This window comes from Diceros bicornis, chromosome 34 (genome assembly GCF_020826845.1).
Source record: "Diceros bicornis minor isolate mBicDic1 chromosome 34, mDicBic1.mat.cur, whole genome shotgun sequence".
NCBI lineage: Eukaryota > Metazoa > Chordata > Mammalia > Perissodactyla > Rhinocerotidae > Diceros > Diceros bicornis.
This window is the reverse complement of record NC_080773.1, coordinates 18,104,192-18,127,943: the sequence shown is the minus strand read 5'-3', so window position 1 is coordinate 18,127,943 and position 23,752 is coordinate 18,104,192. Positions and strand designations below refer to the sequence as shown.

At 53.3% G+C, this 23,752-nt stretch overlaps 1 protein-coding gene across 2 annotated transcripts; it reads left to right on the top strand.

The window, feature by feature from the left end:
* The first annotated feature begins 203 nt into the window (after positions 1–203).
* On the top strand, positions 204–21,231 carry PHLDB3 (pleckstrin homology like domain family B member 3). Of its 2 annotated transcripts, XM_058529470.1 has the most exons (16): positions 204–271; positions 769–1,132; positions 2,039–2,221; positions 2,356–2,493; positions 5,340–5,468; positions 5,757–5,918; positions 6,898–7,008; positions 7,168–7,251; positions 8,106–8,216; positions 13,629–13,728; positions 13,881–13,971; positions 14,057–14,144; positions 14,424–14,480; positions 18,862–19,093; positions 19,685–19,770; positions 20,804–21,225. In XM_058529470.1, the coding sequence occupies exons 2-16, from the start codon at positions 899–901 to the stop codon at positions 20,936–20,938; spliced, it is 1,941 nt and encodes a 646-aa protein (XP_058385453.1). In that variant the 5' UTR covers positions 204–271; positions 769–898; the 3' UTR covers positions 20,939–21,225. The 2 variants fall into 2 exon arrangements, with proteins under 2 accessions (XP_058385453.1, XP_058385454.1); XM_058529471.1 differs by lacking the exon at positions 8,106–8,216 and having other exon boundaries at positions 20,804–21,231.
* Positions 21,232–23,752: the final 2,521 nt, after the last annotated feature.

The window sequence follows — 23,752 nt, the reverse complement described above, 5'->3', positions numbered from 1 at the left end:
GGAATGGGGGCGCTGGAGGCAGAGTGGGGGTCGCGATGCTGCGTTTCCCGAGGGTGGGGCCGGTGGGGCTGGACAGCCGGATGCCGCGGCCGCGGGCGGGGCAGGCCGGTCGCTCCCTCCTCCCTTGGGAGCTGTTGGACCTGTTGTCCCCCCTCCACTTCCGGGCTGCTGGGGAGGGGGACAGAGCAGCGTCTCCTCCCTCTTCCCCAGCCACCTGTCTCGTAGGCAGACACTGCAGCGCCCAGAGCGCAGAGAGCAGCGCGCCGAGCCGGTGAGGGGGCCGGGGGTGCGGAGGCGGCGGGGGCTGGGGACTCGGCCGCCGGGGTCCGCGGGTTAGGAGGAGGCTGGAGTTCGGGAATCTCGCTCCCGGGAGGAGCAGAGGACTCAGACTCCTGGTGGGTCCAGAGAGGGGAAGACTAGGAGCCCCCGGGTGAGGCGGCATGGGCGCTGCTCCCCTACATTGGGGTCGGAGCCAAGTCTACCGGGTCACAGAGAGGAGGAGGCGGGAGCCCGGACTCCTGAGTCCTCGAGGGAAAACGATATGGGGTCGCTGTAACGTGGTCGAAGGGATTGTAAGGGGCTGCCCGGACTGTACAAGGCTCGACACCCGGATAGGTGGGAGAGGCCGGTAGGGGGCGTGCTAGGACCCCGGACTCAAATTCCGGTCCCGCCTCCGGGGGCGTGGCGCCCTAGGAGCCACCGAACCCCGCCCCTAGAAACTCCAGATCACGCCCCCGGGATGCTCAGCTCCAGCCTTTGAACTCCTAGGCCCCGCCTCTTGGAGCACTCCACGCCGGAGCCATCGGGCGCGCGCTCAGGCCTCGGGCCACGCCCCTCGCCCCAGGCCACGCCCCCGGAACTCCGGGCCCCGCCCACTCCGCAGGAGCGCTCGACGGCCATGGGGACGCCGAGCAGCCCCGAAGAGGCGACCCAGCCGCCGCCGGTCCCGGAATGCGACGCGGAGGTCCGGCCCCAAGGGGCCGCCCAGTCCCGGGAGCACCCCGAGGAGCCCCGCGAGCAGGAGGCGCCCGAGGCCCCGGTGGAGCTTCCGAGCGGCCGAGGAGCCGAGCAGCAGGCGGAGGAAGAGGAAGAAGCGGGAGAAGGCAGCAGCACGGAGAGCAGCCGCGACGCGGTGAGGGACCTGGAGGGCGAGGGCCGCGGGGACACCCAGAGAGGCAGGCAGACCCAAGCGGGTGACAGACACGGAGAGCCAGGTATGGAGAGACCAGACAGACAGAGACCCAGAGACAGGGAGAGAGCCTCAGAGATAGAGAGAGACTCCTGCGAGTCAGAGACTCAGACGGAGAGAGAGACAGAGACACCGAGAGACAGCTAGAGAGAGACCAGGTAGACAGAGACCCGGAGACAGGGAGAGAGCCTCAGAGATATGGAGACTCCTGCGAGTCAGAGATCCAAACGGAGAGAGAGACAGAGGCACCGAGAACTGTAGAGAGACCAGGCAGACAGAGACCCGGAGACAGGGAGACTGAGACACAGAGACCCCAAAGAGACAGAGATGCAGAAAGACCAGACAGAGAGAGACTCAGAGAGATGGGAATAGAGACACAGACAGAAACGCAGAGACAAAGGGCGGAGATGCTCAGAGAAACAGAAATAGAGACAGAGAACCTTGAGAGAGGGAGATCCTCCGAGGGGGAAAGAGACCTAGCGTTGCAGAGACAGAAGACAGATACTGAGTCAGAGACGAAGCCCAGAGAAACAGGAGGAGAGACTCAGAGAGACCCGGGGAGAAAGAGAGAGGTCCAGGGCCTAGGAGGATGTGACACCAAGAGAATGGGACCTGGATGGAGAAAAACGCCTTCCTTGCGCCGGCTTGTACCCCTCCCCGGACTGCGAGCCCCCGGGGCCTCCTGGGGCCGGTGGCCCCGGACCTGCACCCTCCCGCCCTTGAGTATGAGCGTGGTGGTTGAGTTAGGCCGACTCAGACCCCCTGAGCGGGTATGCGGTGGCCAACAGACCTCTTAGTGACTGCAGGGGGCGAGGCCCCTCCACTTGACCACGCCCTCTCCAACCTCAGGCGGAGGCTCCGTCTCCCGTGCAGATCCCGGCCACGCCCCCCGCATCCGCCCAATCTGGAGAAGGGGTGCGAGGGGCGGCGCGGCGGCTTCGAGCTCAGCAGCTGGAGGCGCAGACTCGCGTGGCCCTGATGGAGCAGCGAGTGAAGGAGCTACAGCGCCAGAGGAAGGAGCTGAGGATCGAGGTGAGGCTGCGGACCTATGGGAAGTCTGGCCCCAGGCTCCCAGGCCCCTCCTCAGACCCAGGCGGCCGAGCCCCCAGCCCCCTCCTTCCTCGGACCCACGCCTCTGGGCCCCAGCCCTCGCATTCTCTCCGCAGATGGAGGTGGAAGTGGCCCTGCTGCGGGGTGAGCTGACTGGGGAGCGAGTGGCCGCTCGGCGGGAAGAGGACAAGCTCCGGGAGCTGCTGGGGCAGCAGGTGGACGCGGAGCAGGGCGCCCGGGAGCAGCGGGAACAGGTGTTTGTCCTGCTGGTCTTCATCGTCAGCTTCCTTGTCGGACGGAGATTCCTGGTGGTGCTGCTGGGCCCGGGGCCCCAGGGTTATCCCCATTCCCCAAATGGGATACTGGGGCGGGGGTAGATGCCTCTTCTTGTTTTCCTCTCTCTCCCTGACCGTGATTCTGGGGCCTGGCTCACCCGGGCCTCTTCCTTTGCCCTCTCTTCTTTGCTCTTTAAATGTCATGTTGTGAAAAACGTCACACTAACAAAAATAGAATAGTCAGAAGGCTGCTGGGTGGTGTGCTCACCGGCTCAGCCAAGATTAATCTTCCATTCTTGTTTCATATCCCCCAATTTGCTTCCCATCCCTAGTTTTAAAAGCCAATCCCAGACATCATCTTGCTTGTAAGTGCTTTATCTTATAGATAAAAACATTATTACTATATCGTCATCAAGAATTAATTTCTTATTATTTATTTTTTTTGTGAGGAAGATCAGCCCTGAGCTAACATCCTTGCCAATCCTCCTGTTTTTGCTGAGGAAGACCAGCTCTGTGCTAACATCTGTGCCTATCTTCCTCCACTTTATGTGGGACACCGCCACAGCATGGCCTGACAAGCGGTGCATCGGTCTGCCCCAGGGATCCGAACCCGGAGCCGCCAGCAGCGGAGCGTGCTCACTTAACCAATACGCCACGGGGCCGGCCCTGAATTAAGTTCTTAATAGCGTCTCATTTCCAGTTAGTTTTCATGATTCCCAGATTGTTTCAAAAACGCCAGTTAACAGTGGCTGTTTGCATCAAGTCCCCAAAGGTGGACATATTGTAATTGGTTGAAATGTCTTGTGTGTGTTGGTGCACCTCTCCTGGTTCCCGCCCACTGTTTTTTGTCCCCGTACTATTTGTTGGAGAAACCAAGTCTTCTGTCGCCCTGTCAAGAAGGGGCTGGCTGGGTGCCTGTGGTGTCCTTTGCCGTGTGCCTCTTCCTGCCAGCAGGTGTTGGTTAGATGTCGAGGCTGGATCAGATTCAGATGTGCTTTAGTGCTTCCTGTGTCAGGGGGACGTCGTCTCTGGTTGTCCAAACCTCAGTGAGGTCACGCTGATCCCTTCGTAATAATTGTTTACCTAAAGGCTTCAACATCCATTGGTATCGTTATAGGTTGGAAAATGGTAACTTTGTAATTCTATCAATCTTTCTCTTTGCCCTTATCTTGTATGTTGGAATTTCCTGGAACTGGGTCCTGAGTCCTCACTGACCCTCATAGAGCCGGTATTTCTCCCAGCCTGGATTCTCTCCAGAAATCTAGACTTGTGCGTCCTGCTTCCTAGGATACTGGTTCCTGGATGCTCCTTCCTGCCTCAGGACCCAGGGGTCCAGGCCCCTAGCCCTCTCCTCCCTCAAACCCGGAAGTCCAGACCCCAGCCCCTCCTTCCTCAGACCCGGGAGTCCAGGCCCCCAGCCCCTCCTCCCTCAGACCAAAGGATCCAGGCCCCCAGCCCGTCCTCCCTCAGACCCAGGAGTCCAGGCCCCAGCCCTTCCTCCCTCAGACCCAGGAATCTGACTCATCATTCATGGTATCCAAAGCTGACCTTGGCAACTCCCTTTTCCACATTGTCCCTATCTCACTGTCCCTTTGGTCACCAGGCTGGAGTCCTGGGCTTTGCTCCACACACCTCCCTCTCTCTCACTCCAAGCCTGTCAGTCAACATGTCCTGTCTTTCTGCTCCCTGAACCTCTCTCTCTAGTCCATCTCCTTTGCATCCCCACTGTCCAGACCTCAGTTTAGGTCTCATTCTCATTGCTTGGAGGACTCATGAAAGAGCTGATTTTAACCCCTTGAATCCATCTCCCAGAGGGATGATTCCACACCTAGAGCCTACTCCATCCTTTCAATCCTTCCACAGCTCTCCATTGCCCCAGGATAAGGGCTCCTCAGCCTGGTTGACCAAACCCGATGTGAACTGTGTTTTGCCCGCCTTTCTACTATCGTCTCCCACCAGGCTCCCCATCTCTTCCCTCCACCACAGCTTCTCTGACCAGAGTTTGCCCCCTAAACTTCCTGTACTTTTCAACTTCATGGTGCATTTTCGACATGCTGTTCCCTCTGCCCAGAATGCCCTTCCAGCCCCCTCTATGTCCCCAGGTCTAAATGCTCCCTGATTTTTGAGGCTCACCTTAAAACCCTCCCATCCAGGAAGCCTTGGATTACCCCTTGGAAATTGCTCCCCACTCAGGGTTCCTGTAGTCTCTGATTTCACTGCCCTGATTGTCCCAGGCTGTAACTGGCTGTGTCTGCACCTGGGGTGCAGGGCCCCCTCTGGGCCCTAGTCTCAATCACTCAGCATGGATATGTTTTGCATTCATTCCTTCCTTCATTTCTTTTTTTTTATTTTTTATTTTTATTTTTTTTGTGAGGAAGATCAGCCCTGAGCTAACATCCCTGCCAATCCTCCTCTCTTTGCTGAAGAAGACCAGCCCTGAGCTAACATCTATTGCTAATCCTCCTCCTTTTTTTTTCCCCCAAAGCCCCAGTAGATAGCTGTATGTCATAGCTGCACATCCTTGTAGTTGCTGTATGTGGGACGCGGCCTCAACATGGCCGGAAAAGCGGTGTGTCAGTGCGCGCCCGGGATGCGAACCCAGGCCGCCAGCAGCGGAGTGCGTGCACTTAACCGCTAAGCCACGGGGCCGGCCCAGCTTCCTTCATTTCTTAAACAGCTGTTTCCTTGGTGCCTACTCTGGGGCAGGCCTGTACAAGAGTGACCCGGACAGACACCTGTCCTCATGGAGCTGGCTGGGCCCTTGCTGGCCTCTGTTGCCCTCCCTGTGCTCAGGCTGAAGCTAAGAGCCTGGCTGTTCTTTTCAGGAGCAGAGGCGACTGAGCCAGGAGCGTGATCGTGTGGAGGGTCTTCGCCAGAGACTCCGGGAGGCCCAGGGGCAGCTCGACTCACAGCCGGAGGACCAGCATGAGCGGCTTCTGCAGAGGGTGCAGGAGGTGAGGACCCTCCGGACTCCCTCAGGGACCTGGTGTCCAGGCTACTCTTCTCTCAGCACCCAGACGCCAGGCCCTCAGTCCCCTCCTCCCCCACCTAGAAGTTCAGGCCTCGAGCCCCTTAACCCCCAGGACTCTGGATTCTAGACCCCAGTCCCCTAACCCTCAGGATTCCAGAGTCCAGGGCCCAGCCCCTTCCTCCTTCATTGACCTGGACTCCTGGCTGTAGCCCATTGCTCCCCTGGGCTCTAGGAGTCCAGGCCTCCAACCCTTTTGCGTTCCCACCCACAGATGAGGGAACAGCTGGACGTGGCCCAGCGTGCCTACGAGGACCTGGAATTCCAGCAGCTGGAGCGGGAGAGCCGGCGGGAGGAGGAGGATCGGGACAGCCCTGGGGCCCGGACGCTGGACCCCAAGGTCCAGGAGCTTCAGGCCAGCGTGGCGCAGCACAGGGTGAGTCGGGCTGGGCGGCTCTGCCTCCCTCGCTGTTGCCCTCCGTCTCCTCCACTCCATGTCTTGCCCTTTCTCCATCCTCACTTCCACCCTGTATCATGTTCTTCAGAACAGCCACAACCATCGCTGACATCTGTCCAGCAATTACTATGTGCCAGGCGTGGTCTTAAACATTTCGTGAGTATTTACTCACTGAATCCTTGCAACAATCCTAGGAGGCGAGTCGTATTATTTTTTTCATTTTGTAAATGAAGACACTGAAGGTTGAGGTGCTCAAATCATCTTTTCCAAGGTCACTTCCTTTTAAAGGACAGAGCTGGGATCTGAACCTCCTCGGTCTTCTCTGCTACACTCTATGCCTCTCAACCTCCTCCAAAAAGATGCTCCCACCAGTCCTTTCTGGGAGCTTCTCTTTGAGGGTCTGACAAGTCCTGCTGGAAAAAGCAACACGTTTAACTGTTTGATGCAAAGTTTCCCAGAGTTTTGGATTAGAAAGTTCTGATGTGGGTCTCTTTCCCCACTTCTGTTTGTGGCTCTTTTCCCATCACCCTCTCTTTTCCCTTCCTTTGTCTCACACAGCTTCTGTCTGTCTCTGTTCTGTTTGTGTTTTGTCTCCTTTTTGTGCACCTCTGTCTCTTGGGTCTGTCTTGGTCCTTGTTTTCTGTATCTATTCTGGTTTGTCTCTCTGTCTGTCCCTTTCTCTCCCTCTCTGTTCTCGGTGACTCTCTCTGGGTCTCTGTCTGTATATCGGATCCTCCATCCCCTCCAACCCACCCCAGGTCTCTTCTGGACCCCAAGAGGAAAGAAGGCACCAGGGAGCTTGACTTTGAGTCCCCCTACCCCCTCCCAGGCGCCCAGATTCCAGGGTCTCTGTTATGGGGTGGAACAAACCCCAGGCTCTCAAGGAGGACCTGGTTCTGTGGGAGCCAGCCAGGGACCCTGGGACCCTGAGTAACCAGGCACTGGGGGTGCCCTGCAGCGCCGCATCCAGGTCTTGGAGGAGCAGCTCAAGTCACTGGGGGAGCAGATGGCAGCTGAGAGCCGGGGGCTGAACCGGAAGAAGGAGGAGGCCCTTCAGGCCCTGACGGAGGTAAGCTTCCCCTGGTAGACCTGTCCTATTGTCCTCACTGCCCCCTGCAGCATCCCATTGCTTCCCTGCACCCCCACGTCTGCTGATATGAGGGAGAGCATTGGGGTGGCCCGTTTGGACTCTGAGGTGTGGTCCTCAGTGATAACTTGCCTCCCCTAGGAACGGAGCCGGCTGCTCGAGCTTAATCACCTTCAGGGAATCGCAGGCCGGGACTTCTCTGAGCCCAACCCGGCCCTCACTAAGGTATGGGGATTTCATGTGCCCGTGAGCCTCTCCTCCCTCCGACCCAGGAGTCCAGGCCCCAGCCCCTCCTCCCTCCGACCCGGGAGTCCAGACTCCCAGCCCCTCCTCCCTCAGACCCGGGGGTCCAGGCCCCAGCCCCTCCTCCCTCAGACCCAGGGGTCCAGACTCCCAGCCCCTCCTCCCTCAGACCCAGGGGTCAAGGCCCCAGCCCCTCCTCCCTCAGACCCAGGGGTCCAGACTCCCAGCCCCTCCTCCCTCAGACCCAGAAGTCCAGGCCCGCAGCCCCTCCTCCCTCAGACCCGGGAGTCCAGACTCCCAGCCCCTCCTCCCTCAGACCCAGGGGTCCAGGCCCCCCAGCCCCTCCTCCCTCAGACCCGGGAGTCCAGACTCCCAGCCCCTCCTCCCTCAGACCCAGGGGTCCAGGCCCCCCAGCCCCTCCTCCCTCAGACCCGGGAGTCCAGACTCCCAGCCCCTCCTCCCTCAGACCCAGGGGTCCAGGCCCCCCAGCCCCTCCTCCCTCAGACCCGGGAGTCCAGACTCCCAGCCCCTCCTCCCTCAGACCCAGGAGTCCAGGCCCCAGCCCCTCCTCCCTCCCACCCAGGGGTCCAGGCCCCCAGTGCCTCCTCCCTCAGACCCAAGGGTCCAGGCCCTCAGCCCTGACTCCTCGGGGAACCAGCAGTCTCTCCCCACAGTCCTTGCTCATGAAGACCACCTTCTAGCTCTGTTGTAACCTTGGGCCTTTGTTTTTCCATCTGAGAAATGGGCTGGCACTGGAGGCACGGGCCAGAGCATCCGGGAACTGGTGGATCCCCTGTGATCCTTCCAGCTCCCATTAGGCTTCACCCCTCACACAGCTCCTGATCACCCAGAAGACAGACCGCCGGTTGCTGGTGCTGCAGGACCCCACCACCCACACTGCCACCACCGCCTCTTCCTGCCTCCTCTCGGTTCACAGCTCCCTGCAGGTGCCCCCTCACTGCCTCCGTTTCCCTGCCTGTCTACCTGGTCACTGCATCTGCAGAACTTCCACTCTGGCTTTCTCTGCCGTGGGGCATGGGGGAGGATCAAGGGGTGTTTTTATTTTTATCAGGCTCTAGCTTTATTATTATTTTTCTTTCTTCTGCCTCACACTTCACCGCTCTCCTGGTGAAATGAGACTGTGCGCACCCAGGAGTAAATTTTATGGAGATTGTTTTCTATTGATACATTTAGAGCTGCTTCATCCTGTTTAATGACTCTGTAATAATAGCAATAGAAACAATAACAGTAATAATGACAGCTAATATCTGTTGAGTCCTCGTAGCGTGCCAGGCACTGGTTAAGTCCTTCACACGGATTCACTCATTTCATCTTTGCAGCAACTCTGCTGGCTAGATTCTTATCTCCATTTTATAGGGAAAGAAACTGAGGCGGAGGTGAAGTTACCTAACTAGCTCGTATGTGGCAGAGCCGGGATTTGAACCCGGCATTCTGTGTTCAGAGCCTATGCTCTTCCCCACTCTGGGCGTCTGGGTGGCACATGGTGCTCCGTGGAGCATTGAGCCAGCCCTCCCTCTGCGCATGGTGATTTGAGTTTTTTGCAGTTTAAACAATGCTGCTACGAAAGCCCGTGTGTGTGCGCATGTGTGGGTCTTTGTACACTCAATAATAGTAACGTTAGGGCCTGCCCGGTGGTGCAAGTGGTGCGTGCGCTCTGCTTTGGCAGCCCAGGGTTCGCGGGTTCGGATCCTGGGCGCGCACAGATGCACTGCTTGTCATGCCATGCTGTGGCGGCGTCCCATATAAACTAGAGGAAGATGGGCACGAATGTTAGCTCAGGGCAAATCTTCCTCGGCAAAAAAGAGGAGGATCGGCATCAGTTGTTAGCTCAGGGCTGATCTTCCTCACACACACAAGAAATAGTAAATTTAATTAATATTAATTGTCTAATTAATTATATTGTCTATTATAATACATAATTGTCAATTATATTGCTTAATATGTTACGCACTATATTATATTATTATTTGTTAAATAATATCAACATAATATTAATAATAATCATTTTTGAGAGCTTAATATAGACCAGGGTCTGCTCAAAGCCATTTTATCGCTTTGAACCATATGGAATTGCTGTTATTTGGAGGTGAGAAACAGTCAAATATTGACATGGTTTAACCTTATATATATATGTTCATGAAATTATATATATGATATGTCTGTGTGTGTGTATAAATAAGGTATCATTTCATTTTTTGCTCAGAAGAACCTACAGAAGTAGGTCCTATTATTATCTGAGTAAAGGGTTAGCAGATCTGTAACTTTCTAGCTGGTTCCCCTGGAAGCCTGAGAAAGGTGGAATGCCAGCTGTGTTGCCAGGCAGCATGACCCCTCGTAAATAGGACCCTTACAAGTCAATTGCATATCTATAAATACCTGGTGGGCAGCCATGTCCCATTCCTGTCGAGTCATTGCCTGAGTTATTGGCTCCTGTGGACACGGAGCTTCTGAGGCCGGGTGGACCCTGTACCCACCGACGTGGATCTCACACCCATGTTGCGCCTGGTGTGCAGGCAGTGGGACGTTCCTCACTTTACGGAGGCCCTAGCAGAGGAATGACTTGCCAAAGTCACATGCAGTATGTGGCAGAGCTAGGCTGGAACCAAGTCTGCCTGTTTCCACAGCCTGTGCCTTTCGGGAGACGAAGGTCTCCCAGGAACCCATCAGAATCCAAGTGGGCACCGTGGTTAGCACTAGTTCAGAGCACATGAGAGCCAGGGACTATTTATTGACTCACCCAGAGAAGCATAAACAAGTGGATAAATGAATGCGTGAATTAACCAGTTACTTCTCCTCGCCCCTTCCTGTCTCTCCCTCCAAGTCCTATTCAGTCCTTCTCAATTCCACCCCTTCTTTCCAGGATCATGGGATGCCTAAGAGGACTGACTCTGCTTAGGTTCCAATACCTGTGCTGCCACTTCCTAGCTGGCTGAACTTAGACATGCCTCTGTGCCTCAGTTTACTTAGCTGCAAAATGGAATAATAACAGCATGCATTGGTTCATGCCTTAAAGTGCTTAGTGGGTGCCTGGCACACAGGAGGTGCTCCCTAAATTGGGCTGCTGTTACTCTGATTATAATTACTATGATTAGTATTATTATACCTATTATCAACCTTCTTCCACCCACTCCCATCCTCATCTCTGGGTTTTGTGACGCTATACTGGCCTCCTCACTGATGTCTCCATCTTACTTTTTGTCTCCCAACAATCTGTTCCCTACGCAACAGCTAGAGTGATCTTCATCCTTCCTACTCAATCCTCCCCACCAAAAGCCTTCAGTGGTACCCCAGGCCTCCTTACCATGGTCCACAAGTCCCTACACAATCTGGCCTCTGCCCACCTCTCACCACTCTCCCCCATAGGTATGCTGCAGGAATGCTGACATGAGAGTATGCCGCCAACACTCCCTACTTTTGCTGCCTCAGGGCCTTTGCACTTGCTGATCCTCCCACCTTCCCCTCAGTCTTCTCTGGCCAACTCTTATCCTTTGGGCCTTAGGGTCAGTGTCCAGAAGGCTGCCCCTGGTCTTCCAGTTGGAAGGTCATCCTCTTTTATAACCCCCTATTCCTTTTGCTCACAGCATTTCTGATGATACACTTTGTGTGTGTGATGGCTTTTTCAGTTCCTACAGTGTAAGTGCCATGCAGACAAGGCTTGGGTCCATCTTACCCACTTGTTTCCTCTGCACCAAGATTCTAAGTTATCTGAGCCAGGAAGTGCTGATAGTGTTGAAGGCAGGAGAGAGTGAAGAGGAACTCAAGACTTGCTTTCCTCTCTGTGAAGGGGAACGAACCTTCCTGACTGCCGGGGCTTTTAGAAACTTAGGTGGCTCTGCAGAGTGCCAGGTACACCATTAGGCACATAATGAGCACGTGGTAAATATTGGCTGTTATTATTTAAAAAAATTTTTTATTATAAAAAATAACACAGGTACAGAAAATCACATCAAACACACACACACAGCTTAATAATTATATGGGAACACTTGGTAACTGCCACCTGTGTCAGGAGATAGAAGTGGCAGCCACTCCTGAAGGCCACCACATGCTCCCTCAATGACGACCCTCGGCTGCCTCCTTGAGAATAGCCACTAGCCTGATGTTTATAGTAGTATCGTTCTTATAGTTCTTTAAAGTTCTGTCCGTTAAGTGTCTACGCCTAAACACCATAGTTTAATCATACTTTTTGGTGGATATGTTTTAAGTGTCCTTTAATCCATAGACCTCCCCTCCATTTCCTTTTTTGTCCCCCTTGGCAGTTTATTTGGTGAAGAACCCAGATGGCTGTCCTGTGGAGTCTCCCAGGCAGGGTTTGCTGACTGCAGCCATGGGGGTCACTGTCACCTCGCTCTGTTTCTTTACTTCCTGGAAAGTTGGATGTGGGGCCTGAGCAGATGTAGGTTCGGCATTTTGCAAGTCTCCCTGGGGCGCCGTGTCTGTTTCTCTTTCTCTGGCATCAGCGCCTTCATCCGTTGATTCGTCCAAGTTCGTGAGTGGTGAAATTCCAGTCTGTCGTTCCTTCTTCATTTACTGGTTGAAATCATTCTGTAAAGAGAGACAGACTTCTCTTCGTTTACTATTTGGTTACTCAGGGGTATGGTTTTTGTAGGAAATGCAGGGAAAATGCTGGAAGGTTTTACTTTATTCACCTGTCTTCAAAATTAAGAGTTGGTGTCTCACGTTCTCTCAAGGTAACCAATTCGATTTTTCCTTTACTATTATTAACTCATGGATTAAATATATTTGATGAGTTATGATCTATGGCTGTGAGTATCCTTATTGGTGCTCAAATTATGTAACTTATTATTTTCATTATTCTTTATTATCCATGCAGAGCTGTTGCTATTTTTTCTTTAAAAAATGATTTCAGTCTTATTTCTTTATTTGTTACTGTCAAATAAGTTTATTTTCATTTCTTGGTAATTTTTTATTTTTAAATAATTTAAGACTTATGAAAAATTGCAGAAATAGGAGAAGGAATTCCTGTATACCCGTCACTCAGATTCTATAATTAACATTTTACCATAGTTGATATTTGCTTTATTATTCTTTATATATATATACACACACACACAATTTATGATTCTTTTCTGAAGCATGACCCCACTTTACCCCTAAATACTTCTACATTTATTACCCAAGGTCAAGGCAGTTCTCTTACATAACCATAGTCCAGTGATCAAATTCAGGAAACTGACATTTAGATAATACTATTCAAATCCACAGATCTTATTCATATTTTGTTAGTTGTCGCACTAATGTTTTTTTCTAGCAAAAAAAAAAAAATTTTTTTCTGGTCCAAGAATACAGGTTGCATTTAGTTGTCATATTAATTTTTTTAAAAAAGCTAACATTCCCCTTGTTCAAAGTTTAAAGGGCGTGGGAGGATACTCAGAGAAATGACTCCCTGTCAGCATTTCCCTCCATTCAGTACCCACCCTGGCCACCCCCCACCCCCACCCCCACCCCGAGTGGTCAGGGTTCCCTACTTCTCGCGTCTTCCTAGTGATCTGTGTCGACACAGTCTGTCCTGTATGTCCGTTCCCTTCTTTTTATGCATGGGTAGTATATTCTTCACACCATTCTGTACTTGTTTTCATCTTGAGATTATTTTCTATCTGATATAAAGAGCATCCTCCTTTTATACGCTGCGGGGTTTTCTGAGGTGTGGACCATCCCGGGTTTATTTACTCCTTAATATGGGCACATAGGTGGTCTCTTGGCTTTGCGGGGAATAACCTTGAACTGAGGTCATTTTGCACATGTCTGAGCGTATCCATAGGGTACAGTCCTAGAAGTGGAATCACGGCTCAAAGGTTTAGGCATTTGTCCTTAAAAAAATAGCCTCATTGGCCTTCATTAAGGTTCTTCCAGTTGAACCTCCAGTGTGTGGGAGAGTGTCTGGGTGGGCTTCTTTTTTTTTTTATGGTTCTATCGAGATGTAATTCACATACTATACAATTCGCCCCTTGAAAGTGCACAATTCAATGGTTTTTAGTATATTCACAGAGTTGTGCAGCCGTCACCACAATCAAATTGACTGCATCGTCATCACCCTCAGAAGAAACCCTGCACCCTTTAGCCGTCACCCTCAATCCGCCCTGCCCCTAGCCCCTGGCAAGGCTGGTTGACTTGCTGTCTCTGTGGACTTGCCCGTTCTGGACAGCACACTGTGTGGTCCTCTGCGACTGGTCCTCTGCGATGCTTGCACTCAGCATCGCGTCTACAGCGGCTTTTTGATCGGTGCCAATTAGCTGGTGGTTTTACTTGGCACTTCTCTGGCTCACGGTTGACACTGAGCATCCTTTCCTGTGTGCACGGGCCTTGTGTGTTTTCAGGGCTCCATCGGCCTCCAGAGGACTGGAAGCCTGCCCCGGAAGAGGGGAGACAGAGTGAGCCAGAGGGGATCCCCCCGACCTCTGTCCTTCCACTGTACTGGTGAGGACCCCTCTCATTGCCCACCCTCCTCCCCTGTCCCCAGCCTTCCTGCAGCACAGGATGGACGAACCTAGACACCTGTCGGGGGATCGGGGGGTGGAGGGGCTTGACAAGGGAGAATCCCAGCCCCCTAGCCCCATCTGTTCCCCCAGGACCCCTGGAGGCCTCAGCCCTCCCGCCAGCAGCCGGAGACTCCGGGAGATACCCACTTTATCAGCTGCTGAACTGTGGCCCCAGCAATAGGTGAGACATCAGAGAGAAGGTCGGGAGAGGGAGGGAAGAGGCCGGACGGCTGTAACCTGCCCTGGTCTCTGTTCCCTCCTCCCAGCTGTGGGGCCATCCACCCAGACATCGCCCGCATGGAGCAGCTCCTGCAGCAGGCCGTGGCCGAGAGGGAGCGGCTGCTCAAGGCCAGGGTGAGACCCCACACCCTCCTCCTTAGGTGAGGAGGTTCAGCTCCTCCTCCCTCAGACCCAGGAGCCCAGGCCCCCAGCCCCTCCTCCCTCAGACCCAGGAGTCCAGGCCCCCAGCCCCTCCTCCCTCAGACCCGGGAGTCCAGGCCCCCAGCCCCTCCTCCCTCAGACCCGGGAGCCCAGGCCCCCAGCTCTTCCTCCCTCAGACCCAGGAACCCAGTACATTTTCCCCACTTCTTATTGGTTAGCATCCTCATTGACTCCTTCATCCTGAACCCACAGGAAGGAATGAGAAGGAGCACGGAAGGTTCCTCAGGCCCTGCTATACCTGCCATTATGGTCAGTCCTGCCTCTGCCCTCACCCCACCCCTCCCCACTCTGCCCAGCTCCCTGACCTCTGCCCTTTCTTATCTCACCCTCTCCTCTCCTCCAGTGGCACAGAAAAGTGTCCTGGGCTTGGCAAGGGAAGGGGAACTCAAAAGACCTAGTTTCTCTTCCCATTATGGTCATCTCTGTCCAGGGCATGTCCTCAGTAACAGGCTCTACTTCTCTGTGCCTCAGTTTCCTCTTCCGTAAGTGGGTGATGATGTCAGCAGTTACTGCCAAATGAGGGCACCTACAGGCTGGGGCTTTTAAAATATCATTTAAAATTTTGTTTCATTTATTTATTTTGGTTTCTTCTAAAGAACTTTTTTTTTAATGGAACAAGTTATTATTATTATTATTTTTTTTTGAGGAAGATTGGCCCTGCGCTAACATCTGTTGCCAATCTTCCTCTTTTTCTCTTTTCTCCCCAAAGACTCAGTACCTAGTTGCATATCCTAGTTGTAGGTCCTTCTAGTTCTTCTATATGGGACGCCACCTCAGCATGGCTTGATGAGCAGTGTGTAAGTCTGCACCCGGGATCCGAACTGGCAAACCCCAGGTCGCCAAAGTGAAACGCGTGAACTTAACCGCTACGCTACTGGGCTGGCCCTAAAACACTTTTTATTATAGAAATAGTCAAGCATCTGCAGAGGTGGAGACAACAGATTAATTAACCCCCATGTACCACCAAGCAGCTTAGTGAAGGTCAATATTGAATCTTGTTTTACTTGCCAACTTCATTGTACCAATTCCTCACCTACTTCCCACTCTGCAGTAGAATATTTTAAAGCAAATTCCAGATATTGTATCATTTCATCCAATAGATAAGGTTTTTTTTTTTAACATAACAAAATTTCCATTGTCATACGTTATCAGATTATAATAATTCTGTAACATCCTAACACATGGTCCGTATTCACATTTCCTTAATTAGCTCCGAAGTGTCTTCTTGTGGTTGCCTATTTGAATCTAGATCCAAACAAGGCATCTATAATGCATTTGGTTAAAATGTCTCTTAAATCTCTTTCAAACTCCAAGAGTCCTCTTGCTCCACTTGTGCAAAATAATGCCATTCATTTGTGGAAAAAATCAAGTCATTTATCCTGTAGAGTTTTTCACATTCTGGATTTAGCTGATGGGTTCCTTATTAAAGTTTTATTTTTACCGACGCAAATAGCATAAATGTGTTTTTGTTGTAGGAGTGTGACAGTGTAGAGAAATGAGGGTCTCCCCATTGCACCTCTGGAGACACCAGAGGAGCCTTTTTGGTTTTTTTAAATGTTTTGGTGTTCCAAGAACAACAAGGAGATTTTTTTTTTTGTGTGGGGAAAGATTCGCCCTGAACTAACGTCTGTTGCCAAACTTCCTCTTTTTTTTTTTTCCTCCCCAAAGCCCCAGTACATAGTTGTATATTCTAGTTGTAAGTCCTTCTAGGTCTTCTACCTGAGCCTCCACCACAGCATACGACTGGTGTAGGTCTGTTCCCGGGAACCGAACCCAGAAGCGAAGCATGTTAAACTTAACCACTAGGCCATCAGGGCTGGCTCTGAGTCTTTTTTTGTGTGTGTGAGGGAGATCAGCCCTGAGCTAACATCTGTGCTAATCCTCCTCTTTTTGCTGAGGAAGACTGGCTCTGAGCTAGCATTTATTGCCAATCCTCCTCCTTTTTTTTTTTTCCCCCAAAGCCCCAGTAGATAGTTGTATGTCATAGTTACACATCCTTCTAGTTGCTGTGTGTGGGACGCGGCCTCAGCATGGCTGGAGAAGCGGTGCGTCGATTCGCGCCCGGGATCCGAACCCGGGCCGCCAGTAGCGGAGCACGCACTTAACCGCGAAGCCACTGGGCCGGCCCTCTGAGTCTTTTTTTTATACTTTTCTATATACACTGATCAAACCATATTTTGTTTAAATTTATTTTTATTTATTTATTTTTTTCCCCCAAAGCCCCAGTAGATAGTTGTATGTCATAGCTGCACATCCTTCTAGTTGCTGTATGTGGGACGCGGCCTCAGCGTGGCTAGAGAAGCGGTGCATCAGTGCGCGCCCGGGATCTGAACCCGGGCCACCAGCAGCGGAGCACACGCACTTAACCGCTAAGCCATGGGGCCGGCCCAAACCACATTTTCTGAATTCATTTTTCCTGTAAATGGGCACATTGTTCCCAACCTGTTTTTCTTCTTCTTCTTCTTTTTTTTTTTGGTGAGGAAGACTGGCCCTGAGCTACCATCTCTGCCCATCTTCCTCTATTTTGTATGTGGGATGCCGCCACAGCATGGCTTGATGAGCGATGCGCAGATCAGCGCCCAGAATGCGAACCTGTGAACCCTGGGCTGCCGAAGCAGAGCGTGCAAACCTAACCACTCTGCCGCCAGGCTAGCCCCTCAACCTGTTCTTTGTTTCTCCACCATGTGTCCTGTCCTTATTCATCTCAACCAGTATTTATGGAGGGCCTGCTGTGTGGTAGGCCCGGGTGACAGCAGGGAGCGAAATGACAATCCCTGCCCTCAGGGAGGCTGACGTTTAGCGGGGAGATAGACAAACAGCAGCATCAATAAGTAAAATAAGTGGCAGGTCAGGTGCTGATAAGAGCCGAGGAGTGACATACAGCAGGAAGGGCGGTGCAGCCTTCCGGCTGTCAGACAAGCTCTACCTCAGTAAAAATGAAGCATTGCTGCTCGGTAGCATCATCATTTATTAAACAGTCCCCCATTGTGTGCATTGTCCCCCCCGCTCACACCCCAAGCTGCACGTGAGCTCGTGCACGTGGGCAAGTGTTTCTCTGGGATTCGCGCCTGGAAAGGGAATCCTGGGGTGGAGAGCCTGACAGCAGTCAGCTCATCCTTGAAACCGCCCCGTGAGGAGGGTGCCGTGAGAACCCCTGGGTTTCAGCGCAGGGAAACGGAGGCCCGGAGAAGGGCAGGAGTTCCGTGGAGGTGAGACAGGTGGGCAGTGATGGAGTTGAGGGTCCCGAGCTCATCTCTGCTCTCCTAGATCAGGGCCTGGCTCTGCCACATCCTACCTGGGTGACCTTGGTCAGTCACTTCCTTCTAGAAGCCTCAGTTTCCTCCTCTCTCAAATGGGAACAGTAGTGGGTTGTTGTGGAGAGGATCGCTTGGCACAATGCCGGACACATGGTGGGAACTTCCATGCATGTGGTGCTCACTAGTGTTGCTGTATGGATTTGGCAAGAGGACCCATATAAGATTCCAGGCCCCAGTGGGGGACCTCTGAACTGCCCCTTCTCCTCCTGTGCATCCCCCCAGCTTCTCATGTCCCCTCCTCCTCGCTCTCCCCTGTAACATCCAAGGAGCCTCATCTCTGTTTCTCATCCCTTCTTGCTCTGCCCTTGCTTCAGTTTTCTCAATAGAAATCAAAGGTGGTCCATGGACCAGCAGCACCGGCGTCCCCGGGAGCTTGGTGGGGGGGGAAGAGCCTCACCCCCACCCCAGAATGACTCAGTCTGAGCTTGCATTTTAATGCAATCTCTAGGGGTCTGTTTGCACACTGAGGTCTGAGGTTTCTTGCTCTGAGCCTCAGTGTGACCACGGGGATCGTACCATTCTTTGCAGGGATCACTTCGGAAGAATAGGTATGATCAGGCTGGACCTCGGAACAATAGACACTTGCATTGCCTTAATTCTTCTCCTCTTTATGGCCACCTACGGTGCCCACTCTGCCCAGTGGGTCCTGGCTCGGTCAGCTCTGGCCGTGTGACTTAGGCCTAGTGACTTAACCTGAGTCTTGGTTTCCACATCTGTAAAATGGGGCTAATAATGTACTTGCCCCCTTCTGAGGGGGCAGAAGGATTATACCTATAAAATGCTTAGCACAGGTAATAATCACTAATTTCATCACAAGAACAATAATAATAATGGAAATTGCTCTCATTATTTGTTCCCTGTTTTACAGAGGGACCCACTTTGGGGACCCCGACCCCGGGGCCCCTCGTTTTCTGACATGCCTCTGGTGTTTCAGGGTGAGCTCTAGGGCCAGGAAGACCTGGGTTCATGTCCCACCTCTGTCACCTAAAAGCTCTGTGTGACCTTGAGTGGATTATTTCATCTCTCTGTATCTCAGTTTGCTCATCTGTAAAATGGGGCTCGTTGTAGCCCTGTCCCAAGGGTGGCCATGGGGAGTCATGGCGCTGAAGCTGGGAAAGCCCTGGGCAGTGTGTCTTAACCAATAAATGTAGCTCCCGGAATCATTATGATCATCGTTGTTAATATTACCGCTTAAAGGCTGTGGCAGACCTTACACAGGAGCTGCTGTGACCTGGTGCCCTCGGGGGGCTCCAGGCTGCAGAACCCCCTTCTGACCCTAGGACTTCAGCTGCCCGCTTCTCTTCCCTCCCCAGGCCCCGCCCACGCCCCCACCCCCACCCCCACCCCGCCCTCCAGGCCCAAGGGTCTTGGATCTCCGGCAGCACCTGGAACGATGGGGCCACAACCCGGAAAACTGCCCGCACGTAGGGGTGTCCGGGGGCTGCTGCCGCGGACCCCTGGTCAAGATGGGCGGCCGCATCAAGACCTGGAGGAAGCGGTGGTTCTGCTTTGACCGCCAGGCCCGCCGCCTGGCCTACTATGCAGGTGAGCCCAGTGGCCGCCGTGGGCCCCCAGGACCCTGGAGGAGTCCACTCAGAGGCCTTCCCCACAGACACCTAGGAGTCCCACCCCTCGCCCCCTTCTCTCTTACGTCCACCAGGAGCCAGGAGTCCAGATCCTCAGCCCCTTCCTCCTTGAGCGACCAGCCTTCCCCGGGTAACATAGATAACAGTTTTGTACAGTTCTGGCTCCCCAGACCCCATTTTCCTAAGATATGCAGGAGGGTATCTGGGTGCCCTCAGGAGGTACTCAGGAGGGTCTGAAGCTTCATTGCCAGCACCCTCCTCCCTCCCAACACCCAAAAGTCCAGGTCCCTCGTCCTTCCTCCCTAGGGGAATCAGTGATTCTGAACCTCTCCTTGAGTCTCTTCCCTTCTCAGGGACCTGGGATTCCAGGTCCCCAGACCCCATTCCCCAGTCCTGTCCAGTCTCCCAACCACGGTACTTTAGGGACCTTCAGACTCTGTCACCATGTTCCTCACCCCAACACCAGTCTCAGGACTTGGGCCCAGTGACCCCCACCCCGACACACAGACACACCTCCTCACTACTGTTTCTCCCTCACTCCCTCTGTCAGACAAGGAAGAGACCAAGCTCAAAGGCGTCATCTACTTCCAAGCCATCGAGGAGGTCTATTACGACCACTTACGCTGTGCCTTCAAGGTGAAGCCCCACCGGGTGCTGCCCTGCCCTCCTGGTCTGAGCCCTGCGGTCAAGCCTCAGTTTGTCCCTGGGAAAGGCCACCCACAGCCCCCACTGCCAGGGTTCTCCATCCAGCAAAGGGGACCAACAGGTTATTTCACTGCAGTGACCAAAAATGAAGAGCTCAGTCTCTGGCTCTCAGCCACCGTTACTTTTCTTGGAGCAAAAGATTGAGAGCAAAAATTTGGCAAACTCAGATGCCACACTGGGAATAAATGCCTGAAGAGGGGAGGGGAGGACCAAGGCAGCCTGGGAGCATCTAAAGGAGATGACCGTTTCTCAGCTTCTGCCCACAGTTGGCAAGTGGGAATGAGCCCCATGGTGTCACATCATATTTGTTTTTCCCTAGAGAACTCAGGAATTGGAACTTTTATAAAAGTGCAGTGCCAGAAATTTAAATGTTGGCAACTGGCACAACGTTTAGAAAGCTCTGTGGAGAGCAACCAACTATGGCTTTTTAGAGCTTACGTTGCAATCCCAGCTGCGGGACATCAGGAAAATGACTTCCCTTCGCCAGCCTTAGTCTTCTCAATTGCAAAATGGGCCACTTCAACCCATTTCCTCAGAGTTGAGAAGGTTAAGAACAGATAATGGATGTAAGGGATTTACTCAGTTTGGGGGTTGGCAAGGAGGTTCTCAATAAATGGATTGTAGATACTAGCTTTCCCCAGTTACAAACCAGGGGGACCTAGATTTTGGGGCGGGGAAAGTTGAATGCTTCTATTTCTAATATAGGAGAAGGTAGGCTGGGGCAAGAGGACGTTAAGTCCTCCTTTTAAATTACTCTTGCTCCCCCAATTCAAAGCCCCTTCCTGTGTTAATTCATTTAATCCTCATAACCCAGTGAGATAGGTAGCGTTATTTAGGAAGACAGACGGGGAAACAGATGCAGAGTCTGAGGAACTTGTCCAGTGCTACACAGCCTTTAAGTAGCAAGGCTGGGATTCGAACCCATGTGTTCTCTTAACCACCTCCACTCCGCTGCTTATTCCAGAGCCCCAACCCTCGCCTGACGTTCTGCGTCAAGACCTACGAACGCCTTTTCTACATGGTGGCGCCGAGCCCGGAGGCCATGCGCATTTGGATGGACGTCATCGTCACCGCAGCCGACGAGAACCACGCCCCCTGAGTGGCCCCGCCCACTTCCGGGAAGCCTGGGCCCGCCCCTTTGGAACTCTCCCGGGAATTCTGCAGGCGCGGCGGCTGGGCTGGCCTGAGCCGCGGCGTTCTGGGCTGCAGGTGCCTTCCCCCGACGGGAAGCCAGCCCCTGGGGCGCTGCCCCGGGCAGTAGGAAGATTGTGGGGGCGGGAAGGGACTATTTATTGGTGCTCCTGTGATATCCAATTAAACATGGAGGAAAAACGGTGGTTGCTGCTGTGGTTTCCAGGACAGGCATCCGGGGCTCCTCGGCCCCTAGGCAGGAATCCTGAGTTTTGGCTACCTCTGAGAGCCAAGCGGCCCACAGCTGGTTCCCCCCTTTAGGAAGGGAGGCCTTCGACTCTGAGGTCATGGCTGGGCGAGGGGACGCATGCATCCTCACCCTTGGGCAATTTTGTTTTTTTAGTTTGTGGGCCAACCTGCTTCCATCCTTTTTGGCTTGACTGGGCTATTGGCAATTTCTAGGAACTCCTAGGCTCCTGCCCTCCAGGCCTTGGCATATGTTATTCCCTGTGCCCTTAGCTTAACCAGCTAGGTCCTCATTCTTTAGGTCTTATTTGGGATGTCCCCTCCTTCAGGAAGCCCTTCCTGACTCCCCCGGTGGGGTCAGACACCCCCCATTGAGCTCCCTTGTCCCATCTCTGAACATCCTGGGTCATCACTGGTGGTGGATCTATGTCCTTATGGACTGGGAGCTCCGTGAGGGCAGAGCCAGGGCTGCCCTGGTCACTGCCATGTCCTCAGCACCATAAGGCACATTTCAGTCCATGAAACAAAAGCTTGCCTTTCACCTCTCAGTCCTCGTACATACTCTTCCGTTTGCTAAGTCACCTTTCCCCACTCTACTCTTCCGTTTGCTAAGTCACCTTTCCCCACTCCACCCAACTCCTACTCATCATTTAGGTCATAGGTCAGATGTTTCTTTCCTTCTCCAGAAAGCCCTCTCTGATTGTCCTGGCTGAGTCACATGCTTCCTCTGGGCTTCCCACCCCAGCCCTGATCACTCTGCCTGTGCTTCCCCCATCACTGCTGATGAGGGTGTCTCCCATGCTGGATGGGAGCCCCAGGAGGCAGGGCGTGGGTCTGTTGCCTGCACTATTCAATCTTTGGCACACAGCAGAGGGGCAAGCGCAAACTAGGTGTTGAGGGAATGTCTGATGGTTGAATCAATTGATGAGAAAGAGATGCTGAGGACTGGGGACAGTTGTGAACAAGGCAGACAGAACTCTTCATCCTTAAGGTCTCGCCCAAGGCGTCCCATCCTTCAAGAAGCTCTCCTGATCCCTAGTCTGGGTCATGTGTATTCTGAGTTCCACAGTCCGCTGGGTTCCCCCACTACAGCCCTGATCACTCTAGGCTGTCACTGTGGAGCCAGGTCTTCCCCCCCTCAAACGTCTCTGGTCTTGTCACCATCTCCTCAGGACCTGGGTGTCTCGTCCAGGATTCTTTGAGGATCCAGATATGGTGCTCCTGAGTCCTGGGAATGCAAACACTCCAATCCCCAGGCCCTCAGGGACCCCAGGTGTCCCTTGGCCTCCACTTTCAGGTGTGAGACATCTGGATTCTTGGATCAATTCATTGCCCAGCCCCTCTGCAAACTGGGCCCTTAGTGGGGCCAGCCTCACTGGCGTCACGGGCATGTGACCAGTGTAGTTGTCAGGTCTTTGTGCTCAGAAGAGCCCTCTTGGGTTTAACGCTCTGTGGTTGCTTTCTGGAAATTCTTAGTTTTGTATTTGCATTTGTTTTTTGTAAGTGAAGTCTGAAGGGATGTGAGCTGGGAGATTGGGGCCTTGGCTCACACAAGGTCCCACCACCTGCCACCTCCTACCTCTCCAGGACTGGTTCTGTCTGCCTTCTCCTCCTTGCCCCTGCCCTGTGACCACTGTCACCCTCCAGCCTGGCAGGGCCTGGGTGGCCACAAGAAGGTCAGGGTCAGACACTTGTGCCTGATGGCATCTCGGGGTGGGGCATGGCTGTGGGGAGCTGGTGGAAGGGCACCCTAGCAACCAGATTGCTTTAGTTGTGGGCAGGGTCTCTAGACTCCTGTGAGGGTCTGTGCTTGCAACGTGAGTAGTGAGTAGTGGGAGTAGCTCCCAAGGGAACGTGGGAGTCTGAGAGAGATGGCAGGAGAAAGGAAAAGAACATTTCCATTTTACTACCTTTAACGGCACTCTTTCCTGCCTTTTGAACCAGGTCCCCGTATTTTCATCTTGCACTGAGCCCTGTAAATTATGTAGCCAGCCCTGCCCCTGACCTCAGCCCTTCTCTGACACATCCCAGACAGTATGTCCCGGAGGGAGTGGGTCTGAGATCTGCTGGGAACATCACTGGGCTCAGAGACTGCCCTGCCCCTGGGGACAGGAAACCCACAGTGGATATGGCCCCAAGCTTGTCTGAGACCCTGGCATGACCTCCAGGGCTGGGGACCGCCTCTGCACTGACCCCTCTGTTCATCTGTCTGGGGAACCATATTCTAAATCTCTCCACAGCGACCTCTGCGGAGAGGAGCTGGGAAGAGTCACAGAGCCTGCGTGAGTAGAGGCCCCGCATTCAAACCTCCCTCTGCTCTCTGGTCCTGGGCCAGGAAGGGGGTCAGCGCCCAAAATCTGGGCAGGCCTGAGCAAGAGGAGACTCCCCACCCTGGCTCCCACTCCCTCCCAAGACGCTAGTTCTTCTGGTCTGGCCAGTTAGGGTTCCTCCCTGAAACTCTCCCACGGCTGGGGCCTGCAGGCCCTCCTGTTCCTGAGAACACTATAATAACAGTATTGTCACCCTGCCTCACTCT

Coding starts and splice junctions, on each gene's coding strand:
- PHLDB3 (XM_058529470.1), top strand. CDS start 899: ATGGGGACGCCGAGCAGCCCCGAAGAGGCGACCCAGCCGCCGCCGGTC. Junction 2,222..2,355: donor GGAAGGAGCTGAGGATCGAG/GTGAGGCTGCGG, acceptor TTCTCTCCGCAG/ATGGAGGTGGAAGTGGCCCT. Junction 14,481..18,861: donor CTGCTATACCTGCCATTATG/GTCAGTCCTGCC, acceptor TTCCCTCCCCAG/GCCCCGCCCACGCCCCCACC.